Below are 14,442 nucleotides of genomic sequence, written 5' to 3'. Positions count from 1 at the left end.
ATGCACACACATACAACCATGCACACACATACAACCATGCACACACACACACCCTACATACATAACCATGCACACAACCATGCACACACACACCCTACCCCCACACACCCTACACATACCACAACCATGCACACAACCATGTACACATACACCCACCCCCCAAACATGCACATCCAAATGTGACTCTACAGAAGCTGCCTATTCCTCTGCCCTCCCTCCCAAGTATTTACGGAGCCCATGCCTTGAGTCTTCCTTCCCTCCTTTTTTAAACTCTGTCTTGCCTGCAGCTGTCACTTTTGAAGCATGTGACTTCCCGTTGTCTCCCATTCTGGATTCCCACCATCCTCCATCACCTGCTCCCAGTGCATGCTGGACTCTTTACCTCTTGTCTTCTCACATCCCAGCTGTGCCCTGAGAGCCAAGTCCTTTGACTTCGGTTTTCTGCCACTGTGCACTGAGAACTTGGTACCCGTGGATGGTACTGGGCTTTGGGGACACAGCAGTGAACTAGAGAAATCTTGAAAGATAGGTGACAGCGCTGTGTGCCTTGAGCGCACCGTGTCCCCCATCTGGATTTTCATGTGTCTGATGAGCCTGTTCACTGATCCACTCTGCTCCTCTGCCCCGTGCTCCCTGAGGATCTTCCTCCAGCCTTCCGCTGCCAGCTTCTGCTTGCTTGTTTCAGTGTCTTTGTTTTTTATCTTTTGAGATGGCTGCTTAAATATCTTTGCCTGTCTTTAAGAACAGGCTCAGTGAAGGCTCCGTCTTTGCCTATTGCCCAGTAACTGCCCTAATGACATGGATCACTAAGTGTGTGATAACCGTGCTAAGTAAATCCACAGCTTTGAGGTCACCTGAATTGTCTTCCATACATTTTGCCCGCATGTACCTCATTTATTATTGATTCTGAAAAGGGGAATAAAAGTTGTTTTTTTTTTCACTTGGGACTATATACCAGGCATACAGGATATAGCCTAAATCCTCAGTATGGTAAAATTGTACTGGACTGAACAGGCAACATGTTTCTTGATCAGAGGTGTATTTTCTTGAATCAGGCAGAGTTATATTATCTAAATGAGGAGGTATGATAGAAATGGTTTTCATTTCTCCTCGATGTTACTTTCCATCTGATAATAAATGTTGTATTCTGGATACCCAGATGGGCTTGAGTCTCAGCATGCTTGCCTCCAGCCGGGGCCAAGTCATGTCATTTCTCTGATGGTCAGTGTTCACTTCAGACTGGGAGCACATGACCAACCATCGTGTTCCTCTCTGAGGAGTCTCCATTTCTCAGACGGTGCTGTTGTGGGATGGATGGATGGATGGATGGATGGATGGATGGATGGATGGATGGATGGTAAAGGCAGATGCTAACTTACTTGTCTCGAGTGTGGGGGTTAACACTGATGACAGTAGAAGCTGGCAGTAGGCAAACCGTTCCCATTTAAGTTACTTCTCAAGGACAAAGACAGATGCTGGGGACGTGGTTCAGTTGGCAGAAGTCTTGCCTCGCATGCTCCAAGCAATGAGTTTGTTCCTCCGAACACTACAAACCAGGTTCGGTGGCTCACAGCTGTGATCCCAGCACTGGAGAGATAAAGGCAGAAGGACCTAGCAACTGCAAGTCCCAGGTGTGCTCTCATCCTAGAGCATGAGCCAGCGTGAACTGCAGGACAGCCTGTCTTGTGGTTTGTTTTCCATGTACTTGTTTGCTTGTTTTACGTGTATGCACATGTTGCCTGCATGAACGTCCATGTGGCTGTGTAGGCCAGAAGAGGGCAGTGTATCCACTGGGGCTGTAACTATCGTGTGCTGTCACTGTCACGTGGAGGCTGGGAATTAACCTAGAGATCTCTGGCAGGGCAGCCTATGCTCTTAACCACTGAGCCATCTCTCCAGGCCAGACTCTTGTCTTTTAAAAGCACAACAAAACCATCCCATGCAGAGATTTCTCTTTGGTCATTGACATCATTGGACCACATTTTTGCTATATGGCACTTACATATCAGGGCCTGCTATCCCCAGTAATTACTCCATTTGCCTATTTGGGGTGATAATGTCCTGACTCCTTTATACTTTGTGTGTGTCCGAGCATGTGTGTGTGTATGCATGTGTGTGTGTGTGTGCATATGTGTGCGTGTGTGTGTGTGTGTGTGTGTATGTTGTGTGTTACTAGAAAATGAACCCAGGCTGAGCTACACTCTAGCCCCGTGATAAAGCATGTCGAGACCACATTTTTAAAAGTCTGTCATAGTTTACATTTTCAAAGTGTTATCATGCAAATCGTTCAAAAGTTCTGTGTGCGCGAATGAGGCCTGAGCTCCCTGTCTACCAGAAAATAAACAATTATCACAATTCTGTCATACCCCTGCATGTAAAAAATATCCAGCTGGGCTGGAGACACGGCTCAGTGGTTAAGAGCATATTCAGCCCTTGCCGAGGACCAAGTTTGATTCCTAGCACCAACATGGGGTCACCCACAACCACTGGTGACTTCAGCTCTCAAGAGATCCAGCCCCTCTGACCTCTGTGGGCACCTGCAAATGGACACATACACACACATACATACATACATACATACATACATACATACATACATAAATACATACATGGACACACACAGGGACACATACACACATGAACACACTCAAGGATACACATTGCACACAGACATACATGTACAAATACACAGGGGCGAATACACAGATACACATACATACACACATGGACACACAAGGATGCACCCATATACCTGGACACATATAAACACACACATTTTAAAATAAATACTTTTAAATCATTAAACTTCTCAACAAAGTGCAAATTATTAAGTTGTTAGTACTGAGAAGGCAGAAAAAAAAATATATTTTTTCAATGGTCTTTCTGTCACTTCTATTACAAACCTTCCTGCCTTCTGAGAGTGTTTCTTGACTGCCTTACAAATGATGGTCACTTTTGCGATCTGCCGCTCTGAGTGGCATTTGTGTGTTTCAGATACCGTGGGAAGGGGAAAGACCATCTTATATTTTAATACATTCAGTGGGAAGTTAGACAGCCGCAAAAGAGCAGTTGTTATAAATTCAGGCAGTCTGTTACAGTCAGAGAACACAGAGTCTCCCCCTGAAATATGATCTTAAGTTTGCTTTTCTGCTTTCTCAGAACAGAAAGTTCATCATTTTGTAAAGTTAAGTTGACTCATTTACTTAGCCTTTAGCATAGGAGAGACCTGCATTTCAAAATGGTGATTTCGCCCTTCGTTAACGTCAGGAGGAGTGGCTATTCCCTGTAATGCAATGCTTAAGTAAAATTACACATTCGGGGCATCTAAATTGGCATGCCAAATTATAGGACATTTTAATTATTATGTGGATGTGACAGATTCAATTATTCTTGAACTCTTTTGAGAAAGCTGCCCTTAGCAGCAATTCACAGTAGTAAACAAAAGATTAACAGAAAAAATGCCCTTTAGGAGACTCTATAAATGTTTCCGATTAAATACCGTGGGCCAAATTAACTGTAATATCTAGATACGGAAAAACAACCCCAGCCCTGCATAGAGTTTCAGCAGAATCTCTTGGGATGGATTTACTCTAAACACAGCCCAATGAAGAACGGAGTAAGTACCACCTACACGGGCGCTGTTTCCCTAGGTGCGTCATTTGGGCCAGTTGTCTCCAACTCTCTCTTCTGTCTGAAACCATTAACCAAAGCCACTAATAAGTGGAAATGCTCGGTGACCCCTCCAGCTCTCCATCCCTAGTGTAGATCAACTGGCTGCAAGGCCAGCAGCTAAAGGGAGAGAGAAGGAAGCCAGAAAGAGAAGCTCAACAGATCCTCGGCCCTGAGCTCCTCAGACCAGGCCGCTCCATAGGCTCTGTAGACTTTAGGTCATCAGATCCTGAGCTCAGTGCCTTAGTTACTTCTTTGGCCTTATCCAGAGAGAAAACGGATTTCTAACAGATTCTTCTGTGCACAGCAGTACTGGAGCCACTTGTCTGTCACTTACCAGGGGTCACTTTAGGATGCAAGTCATCCAGCTTAGTCCCCTGTCAGCCCTAAAGAACCTCTGCAAGCACTTCTCTCTCCAGCTGGTGCTCAGACCTTATCAGTCCAGCTTGGTGATTTGCTCTCAGGCCACTGTTGTTTGGCTCTTCTGACATGACCCATGTTCTAAATTAAACAAGTTGGTTTTCTTCACTCCATAGATTTCTTAGCTCAGCATGTACACAGAGTCTGAGGGTTTTAAAAGCACTAACAGACTCCTCTAGTAGCCTTGGCAGAATGCATAGAGCAACAGACAGCTGAGCACCCCATAATAATAGTCTAGAACTTTCATTTTTTTCTAACTTCCCTGTAACATTAAAATAATAAAAGGTCAGGTCGGCCTTTGTTTTCTTCATAGCTCAGGATAATCAAACCTTTCAAGGATCCTCCAGGCTGCCACCCAAATAGATGGTCTGTATTCTCCCTGGCCCTGCCCCTTTCCGAAGCATTGTCTGTGTTATAATATATTGCTACAAGACATTGTGTGTCTCAGTGGGCTTTTTTTTTCTGCTGATCCCCAGGTTTTGGATTCAGGAAGACTGAGAGAATATGATGAGCCATATGTTTTGCTGCAGAATCCAGAGAGCCTCTTTTACAAGATGGTTCAGCAGCTGGGCAAGGGCGAAGCCGCTGCCCTCACCGAAACAGCAAAACAGGTGAGTTGGCCCGGCAGCCTTAATTACAGTGTGTCTCACCCGTTCCCTCCTCGACATTTGGCACCAGGGGTCTGGATTTAAAAAAAAAAAAAAAAAAGCACTGTGTGCCCTTTTCAATTATAAGCCTCAGAAGACAAAGCTTCAGCACGTCCAGGGTTGAAGTCAGGTCTACCAGGACTTGGCAGGAACACCTAGAGAAGGTGTATGCGCATGTGCACGTGCAAACAGGCGTGCCCAAGAGGGAGTAAGCCCTGACAGCAGACTCATTACATTTCTGTCTCATTGATGCTTAACACATTGCAGTGCCGGTATTGTTGGGATACATCCAGGAAGTTAGGTTAAGGTGAAAATGGAATATGTTTGTTAGAAAAAGGTCTACCAGAGAAACATCGAGGTCGCAGCCTGTTCATTTCCTTATAATGTGTAAAGAATACTATTATTGCTTGCTCCTGCCTATCCTCGTAAACCTTTCTTGAGTTTTAAGTCCAAAGATACCTTTGTTTTTCTTCTCCTACCTTCTGCAGAAGATAAATGTCCGAGCAGGATGTACCCAGAATTGGTTACACCTTAAGTCTACAGTCTAGTGTTTGGAGTGGAAAAGCCTTAAAGACGTTCAGCTTGCGTGGGAGCTTTCTGACATGCACACATGGTTGCCCCGGGGTAACTGCACTCTGGTTTAAGGGACTTAGTGTCATACAGCTGTAACCCTAGGCTCCACAATACAGGTGTGGTTTTCAACCTTCATTCCATTTATATTTCACAGATTTCTCAACAATATAGACAGAATAAAATTGCTTGGGGTTGTGTAACATCTTAAGTATCTCTTAAAGACAACAGCGCAAGAAACCATGTCCTAGTTTCCTACCAGTCTAGGTGAGCAGGACCCTACAGGTGTCCCTAATCACACAGACACATGAATAAATAAAATCAATTTCAAAACTGATAGGGTCATGGGTTGTGTGTATGTAAAAGTTCTGTGTTGGCTAAGAATGTGTGAGCATACCTTTAGTCATCCGTGATAACAGGACAGAGAAGCCCAGTGAGGGAGCATCTTTTCTGGCAGTGAGCCATGATGGGGACGGGGCTCTGATGCTCATTTGATGCATCGCTCTGGGCTGTGATCCAGGTTCTCTGAACTTTATGTCTGCTGAGGAGGTTAAGGCTTAGAGGACAGAAGGGAAGCACCCAGAAACACAAAGCTAGTGAGTAACTGGAAGCCATGTGTTTAAACCGTGCTTCACACTGTGGGTATCAGACTAGATGGTAGACATCTCTAGGCGGCAAAGTGTATAAGGCATTTTACAAGTGCCGGGGAATTTACAAATGAAAACAGAAATTGGAACCGTCTTCAGGCCAAAACTTTCACTCCTGGCAATAGCAAGAACATCCTCCGAGGCTCTCCTACACAGCTTTTGAGATTAAATGATTGACAACTGGTTTTAATAACCAGCCTAACATGATATATGCCAAGGGTACAGAATTTTTTTAGGTACCCATGTGTGCATGGATGCATAAATGTGTGCATATGGAGGCCAGAGTGGATCACAGTGTCGGTGCTCGGAGCGCCGCCCACCTCCCTTGAGACGGTCTGTGGTCTGGAGCTTGTTGATGAGTGAAGCCTGCTGCGGTCTTTCTGTCTTTGCCTCTCCAGCACTAGAATCATCACTGTGTGCCATTTCATTCAGCTTTCTGCATAGGTTCTGCAGATCCTAATGCTTGTACTGTGAGGGTTTTACCGGCTGACCCTCACATCTCCACCCTACCCCCCCTCCCCACCCCCACCTCCTTAACTTTGATAAGTAAAAGGTGACACACTGGGCCATTCTGGTCTCCTGCCTTACCGCTCCTCTCCCTGGACACTGTATCTTTATATTATTACATAATTATCTCATTCTTTTCACTAACGACCTTACAGTCACCCTCTCTCCACCTTTACTTCCCATCCCCCACCCCTTGATTATAATCATTTTTATCTAGAGATTTAGCTCTCAGGTTTATTTACTAGTTGTTCTGCTTTACAACTGGTCAGTTTCTAGTCTTTATTGATTCCTTCTGGCTTGGGTTTGTTTTGTTGCTGTTTTTTAGTTGTTGAATACATTTGTTTGTATTCTTTTCTTATTAATACAGATATTAACAATAACAGTCATAACTAACATAGTAACTACAATAACTTTGCTAATTGCAGTATAAATACTTAAGGCTGTGAATTTTCTGTGACTGCTGGCTTCAGCCATACCTCAGGTTTTTTGCACAGTCAGCTTTCATCAAAGCTCTGTTTCATACATACAGTTTACAGTTCAGGTTTGATTTCCTTTTTGTCACAGGAATTATTTAAGAGGAACATCTGCTAGCAAGAGAATAGTTTTCTGTTTCACTTATCATCTCCACTGTCATTGTTCTGTGACAATGTTTTCTATCCTGTCTGCTTACTGGAAATAACTCATTCTTGCTTGTGCCCTGGTAGCCCTGAAATCTTTAAAAATGGTTTTTTGAATGTTCTCTTTTAGAAATGAACAGCCTAGTAATTTTTCTTAGATATCCTTTATTAATTACATGATATGGGTCGTCTCTGTTCCTATACTAGTTTTTCTCGCAGGACTCATACGCAGAAATGAATGTCCATACAGACAGTACATGCCTCTCTTTGTGGTTCCTCTCACATTCACTTTGAATATTCTTATTTTTTCAACTTGTAGATGTTTATGACTTCCACTATGAGTTATACTGTCTACATTTCAGGCAGTCTTTCAGTGTTCATTTAAGGCTTTTGGCTTTCAATATAGCCTGTTCAAAACTAAGATGGAGCCTTTCTCCCCTTCGCCCTGTCTTCATTCACTCTGAATGCCTTTGTCATTAATATCGGAAGTGCGCCTTCAATACATGCATGGCACTGGGTTTTGCTCAGAGATGCGATCCTAGTCGTTTTACAAAGGGGTGGTTTTAACCCATTTACATTTATTGGCATCACAGGTATGTTTTATCTCTGATAGATTCATCATACTATGCTTTCAGTGCTTTTCATATGTGTTTCACATTACCTTTGTCAACTTTATAAAGCTGTTTCTCCTTAAGCTTCTGAAAATATTAATTCCTAGTTACTCTGCTTGCTCGCTCAATCCTGTTCCATTCTTTTCCACAGTAAGTAATCTCCAGGCTGTCTCCAGTAGGTAAACCAGTCATTTCTTTCATCTTTTCCTTTTTCTCTTCATGGCTGATGTCTGTCCATCAGATTTCACCTCCGGCTCTTTCTTAGCCGTGCTCCAGGTTTCTCACCTGCACAGCGGCTCCTGCTGCATTTCGACTGTGTTCCAGATGCTTACCCGTAACTGTCACCTGCTCACTGAGCATTCCTCTTTATCAGTTCGTCTTGATCCATCCTGCCTTTCACACGTCTGTTTTACAGGCCTCTTTTTTCATTATGTTACCACTTTTTAGTTTTGAGCAAAATGTTTTTTCTCTCAATCACATAGCTGTAGGATGGTTGTGGATAGGACATTGTTTCGGATGGGAGTCTATAAACTCTTTCGATCTCTCTGTATCTTAGATGTTTAAGGTGATTCCTAAAAGACTAAGAATTTGGTAATTCATTGCTCGGTGATCTAAAAACCGGACTAAGCCTCTGGTATTAACTTGGCAGCAGTCCCATTGATGGGATCTAGCTAGACCTGCCTTATGGTTGAGGCCTTGAGGATCACTGTGAGCGAAGCCAGAGCTCTCCAGGAGAGTGATGCCAACCTGACAGTCTTGAGCCAGAGTGCAGCACACCAAGTGGTAACTTACAAATGCAGTGTAAACAAAAGCCACTGCTCTCTGTCCGGGAGAAGGTTTCGTTGCTCTGTTCTGTAGACTGCTCTGTTGCCTTATGGTACCTGATGGGCCAGTGAATGGCGGCTGACCTTGGTTTTAGCCCACATCAGAGACACTGTGAAAAGAATTTAAGCAAAAGGAAGGAAGAGGAGCAAAAGATTTCACCCCAGACCAGCGTGATGGCAGTGTCTCTGTTTGTTTCCTTTCCTCACATCCTAGAGAGGCATTGTCACCATTTGCCACTTGAAGAAGCTGAGGAAGAAGAGCCCAGCTAAGGTTTCAGAGTTACCAGCCAACAGGCCCTGGTACCCCAAGCCCCAGGCATCTCCGAGCCTGCCTTCCTGCCTCCCAGACTAGCATATTAACTCTGTTAACAATGTCTCAACAACAGGCCTGGGATTCTGCAAAGATCATATCAAGGCCCACAAAAGGGAGTCAGAGCTGAACTGTTTTCATGTCTCCGTTCTGTAGCATTGCTTTCCATGGACTGAGGGGCTGCTTCCCCGAGCAGCCGTCATTAACACACCCAGCACTTAGCTCGGCATGTTTTCAGCCTGCAGTTTGTAGCCATTAATTAGTTCCTATGAGGTAAGTCTTTGTTATCTCGTTCTGACAGATGAGGCAGACAGTGTGGAGGGAGGCTAAGTAGATGGTGCAGTATCAGCTGGGTGTTCAGGAGAGAGAAAGACTGATCCCTTTTAGCCGAGGCTCAGCCTGCAGCTTGAGGACCCAATAGAGAGTGTCGGCCATCTTTTGGCTTGGTCTCATGTAGATGCTACAGTGGTAGAGTGTCTTGCCCAGCATGCATTTCATCTCTGGGTTCAATCCCCAACACTACATTGTTTTCTGTTTTCAACAGACATAGTGACGGTGGCACACGCTATAGTCCCAACATTTGGAAGTGGAGGCAGGTATTGAGAGTTCAAGGCCATCCTCAGGTCTACGATAAGTTCAAGGCCAGCCTGAAATACATGAAACCCTGTCTCCCCAAAATTAAAAAAACAAATTTAAAAAGAAGATACTCAGTCTGAACCATGCCGTTATCCAGAGTGTGTCATAAACATGGTAGGAAAAAGTCCAGTCAGGGATTCTATACACCTGAAATGATTCTCAGCAAAGCATCCCTGACTGGAAAACCAAGACCATTTTAGCTAACGTGTAGGTGTGTTGACTGCATGTATGTGTATGTATCGTGTGCATGCAGTGGCCACAGAGTCCAGAAGAGGGTGTCAGGTCCTCTGGAACGGGAGTTACAGGCAGCCATGACTAGCCCTGTGGGAAATAGTCTGTAGGTGGAGATTGTGTGAAATTTGAATACACAGACACACCAAAAAGAACAAGTTCTTTCTGTGTTCGAAAGCATGTGTTAATAATGTAAATAGTCTCAAGGTCCCGTTCCAGTAGGGTCTTTCTTCTTCAGTGACATTTCTTTCGTAAATGGAATCTTCCATGTTGTGGTATTTAGGGAGAGGTTTGCAAGCTACCCAAGGGAGGTATTCTTAGGAAGGCAGGTATCAGTGACCCTGTTGCCCGGGAAGGCCGCTGTTCCCACTGATAACTTTGTGGACAGCACCCACAAATATAAATCCACAGCTGGGGGTTTGTAAAGTGGAACTGGCATCACGAGATCGGCTCAGAGAGATGCTGCATTTTCCGTTTTAAAGACTCAAACAAAACTTTCCACATTCTCCTTTGAAGGGGAAAAAAAATTACATTTGAAGGCCTTTTTCACGCAAACACATTTGGAGATAAGAGCTCACAAGTCCTGACATTATTTCATTTTGTAATACACATCTGTCAAGGAACCCAGATATGATACAGCCACTAAAAACTGATGATTGGGGAACAGAGAAACCTGACAGCATTTCATGTCCTTTATGTTCTGATTACACGTTTATCAGAGAACATGTATCTCCTCTATTGCGGCTTGGAATTGGCAGAATTCAGGAATTCAAAGGCTTGGCAAAGAGCTGTCCTATTATTTGGTGTCATCTTCCATTTGAGAGAAGTCGCCTGGTTGGGTCATTGTTACAGCATTTGCTTCTCTTTTCATTATTGTGGTCCGCTATCCACAGATCGCGGTTCTATAGGCCCCACGAACGATGGCCTTGCTGCACAAATTAAGTGCCGGGATATTTCATACATAGACCCCGGAGTTTCAATGCTTGTCAATCAGAGTTTGTAATATATAGGGATTACAACCTGATATTAGCATCCAGGTCTATTGTGCTCATTTTATTCGCGAAAATGAGAAACTTCAGTACAGATGCCCAATCCCCCCGGCCTCTTTGTCATCCCCACCCCACCCCCCGTTTTTTAATTTATCTCTGGGTTTTGAGTCAGTGAAATGATTTTGCTTATCAGTTTAATGTCGTGATAAAGCATATCTGTGAATCAAAGTGATCAGAACTAAAGTGGATCTCCATGTTGTTGGGCATTCAGCCCTGCCGTGCCGAGGGTTTGGGCCAACATTTCACCGAACGTGTGCTTGCCTGGGCTTCTAATTGCGCCTCAATGGGTGCTTTGATTTCCTGGATGGAGATAGGCATTGCCTCCGAGGAGGAAGGCTTGAAAATTCACTCATGTTCCCTTTTGGCCTGCCTCTTTTCCACAGGTATACTTCAGACGGAATTACCCAGACATTACATTCAGCAGCCCCGTGGTTATGAACACCTCCAATGGACAGCCCTCGGCCTTAACAATATTTGAAACAGCATTGTGACTGCCAGGATGTCGTCGTAAAGTCTGTTTTGAAGTTCCCTGCCCTGCCAAGGGTCTCGTACTTCGTAGCCTACAGCACATCTGGTTTTTCATCCTGCTACAAATCCTTCACAGACAAGAGACTGGTGACTTTGGATTTTTTTTTTTTTTCGCTCTGACCTAATTCTGTGATTTCAGGTTCTAGCAGAATGGCCTGTTGTTTTATTTAAAAGTTTCTGATGTTCTTTACAAACCCAGTTCTGAGGTGCAGGCCACTGACAACAGTGACAACAGCCGTCTACCAGGTTTTGTGCCTTAACAGACTCTAGGGCCAAAGCCCATTCATTTTATAAGCTGTCACAATGGGCTGCTTCTTCCTCTTGCCTTAAAAATCCACTCCCCAAGTATGTCAGGGACTCTGTTTACTTGAAGACTGTGTTCAGTTGCCAGTTTGTCTCCTTGTTTTCCTTGACTTAGCTAGGACTCATTACTTCCCCACAAAGGCCTCTGGTTAAAATAGAACAGGTAAAATTAACAGGAATCACAACAACACAACAAACCAAAAGAAAAGAAAAAAACGTATAATTTAAGTACTTTGCTAGAGAGAGACTATCCCACCACCTACACTTATACAAAGAGATGTATGTCTAAAGTATGGAAGACATTTATGTTGGAAAATCAACTTCTGCTTTCTCAGAATGGGAGGCCCGGCAGTGGTTAGATGCCCTTTCCCATTCCACGTGTGTGAGCTCCTCTGGGCTGCCCGAGCACTGATACACTAGGCATCATGACACTTCCTCTGGACAGTGACTCTCAGACACGTAATATTAATCTCATTTGGCTTCTGGGTTAAAGAAGGTAAAGCTCCTATTGGCTGTAAGCCTTTTGTGAAATCCTCTCAAATCGACACCAAAAGCTCTCCCCAGCCAGTGAGAACCTGAATATCGTTACCAGTCATCAGTTCTACATTCTCAGGATGCTGTGTAGAAGCGTCCCTTTCTAGAGCCCATCCGAGTTTAGCTCTGACCACTAACGGCAGGTCTTAAGGACCCTGTGATTAGTCGATCAACAAACCACAACACTTCCTAGGACCTGATGTGCTTCATGTAACTGTAAGTCTGAAATTTTTCTGGGTGGTGGTGGCAAAGGTCTGTGTCGAGTTCAAGTTACTAAAGATTTGACAGTCATGATTTAAAGGGGACACTTAATGACCTGTCACAATACACCATCCTCAAGTTTCCTATGTTCATGTATAGACACACTCACTTAGGTGCATATATGTGTATATCAACAACATACATATATCAGGTTTTTAGACTGGTTAACAGAACAAAGCCTGTTTTAAACAATGGAACCTCAAAAAGCACACATACACCGAACCACCAAAAACCGCGTGGCGCACAGTGACTGTTAGCCTCTTGGTGTTCAGAAGTCTGTAATGAATGTAATAATGTTTAGTCCAGTAAATGATGTACATTCATTTATTGGTAGTCACAGTTTATATTTCAAGAGACTGAGATGCAATGCTGACAATATTAAGGCCTGTTTGAATATTTAGGAATGTCTTAATGTATATATGTTTATGTTTATTTGGTCTTTAGAGATTAAAAGCAGACATACAAATGTGTTTCTATTTCGTTTCTATTTTTACACCATCACAGGACAAACCAAATTCAACCGAAATAAATGACAATTTTCATCCCCATTCAAAGACCTGTTTATTCTTTGAGGGATTATGAATTGACTCATGTCCTTGCCGGTAAAAGCCAGTGAGCTTTTGTGAGATCAAAAGGCACCTACCACCACCACCTGTCTCTCTTGGCTACTTGGGTGTACCAGATAGACTAAGTGGAGGTGTGGGTTCCAGACAACCTGAAACAGTCGCTCCTGAAATCACTGAAGTTGTCAGGTAACTCTCCTTTCTAGAAGAGGAATTAGCTTCCGCCTCCAGGCTTGAACAAACATCAATGGATACAGTAGAGTTTTTTTTTTAAAAGGTGACTTTTTCCTCACAGTAACAGGAAGAATCTATTGCCGTTCCATTTAAAGCACCACTGAATGTTGGTTCTGAGCCTCGGTGACCTGGGCCAGCAACTTCATCTGGAAACTTGTGAGAAGTGAGTGTCTAGTGGCTTAGATCTACTGTGCTGTGGGGATTGGTGATCTGATTTAGGAAGCTTTAATATTATTCCAATTAAACAAAAATGAAAACGAAAACAAACACCTCAGAGCTGATGCCTTAGAGTCTTAAAAAACAAACCCTAAGGCCCCTTAGGAAAATCTCAGGGTCCACTCAAAGGTGAGCAAGAGGTTGGGACAGGTGCGTCAGTGAGAGAGCATCCACATGGCCAGTAACTGGGAAAGGACCTGCTCTTCCTGGTTACCAAGAAAAAAAATGATTAATACCATAGTGAGCAGGTGGGCAAAAAGCTAGTAATGTTAGCAGTTAGATACTGAGGAGCAGCAGGAATACTCTTAGGCTACATGAAGTTATTTATCTAAACCAAACCAAACAACAACAAACAATTTTGACCCAGTGAGATGGCTCCAAGGCTAATGGCCCTTGCCTCCAGGCCCGACAGCTTAAGTGTGTTTTCTGAATCCCAACACTGTGAAAGGAGAACTCCTACTCCTGAAAGTTGACCCCTGACCTCCATAGCATGTACACACATCACACATGAGTGAGGGGATCCTTTAGAAAAACATCTTGATGACATTTGCTCGAGCTGTAGGCCCTGTGATCTGTTCTCTGCCCTGGCGTGCACTTTCGCACAACACGTTGTATCAGGGATGTCATTAGGAACGGAATTCCAAGTTATTTCAGCCTGAAAGCAGCTGAAATTCGCAGCGGCAGAAGTAGCAGGTGATGGGACACAGCAATGAGAACAAGGGACAGGCACAACAGTGAATTTTATAAATGTGGTCGTGTTTCAAAGAGCTCTGACCCAAGAGGCTTACGATTCCGCACAAAATTCAAAAATGGAGCTAAACTGTAATGTAGAGTCTCAGTGGCCCTTAGTTTAGGAAGCTGAAGCTCTTGGCAGCTGGGCGAGATACAGCTTTTAGGGGCTGGAGAGATGGCTCAGTGGTTAAGAGCACTGGCTGTTCTTCCAGAGGACCCAGGTTCAACTTCCACCATCTGAAACTCCAGTTCTAGAGGATCCAACACATACTTTTAAAAAGGAGGAGGGAGGTAGCTAGGGTACCCTCACACGTACCATGTATGCTGGAGAGT

At 43.9% G+C, this 14,442-nt stretch overlaps 1 protein-coding gene across 1 annotated transcript in view; it reads left to right on the top strand.

Moving 5' to 3' along the window:
- The window catches only part of Abcc4 (ATP binding cassette subfamily C member 4), a 219,589-nt gene extending 206,677 nt beyond the window's left edge, over positions 1-12,912 (top strand). The window contains exons 30-31 of the mRNA XM_028771612.1: positions 4,566-4,700; positions 11,122-12,912. Of these exons, the coding sequence (XP_028627445.1) occupies positions 4,566-4,700; positions 11,122-11,229 (243 nt within the window). The 3' untranslated portion in view covers positions 11,230-12,912. The remainder of the gene's footprint in view (positions 1-4,565; positions 4,701-11,121) is intronic.
- The last annotated feature ends 1,530 nt before the right edge of the window (positions 12,913-14,442 follow it).

Source organism: Grammomys surdaster, unplaced genomic scaffold (assembly GCF_004785775.1).
Source record: "Grammomys surdaster isolate TR1022 unplaced genomic scaffold, NIH_TR_1.0 65, whole genome shotgun sequence".
Taxonomy (NCBI): Eukaryota; Metazoa; Chordata; class Mammalia; order Rodentia; family Muridae; genus Grammomys; species Grammomys surdaster.
Note: the sequence above shows the minus strand (reverse complement) of the source record. Positions and strands in the feature narration are given on the sequence as shown.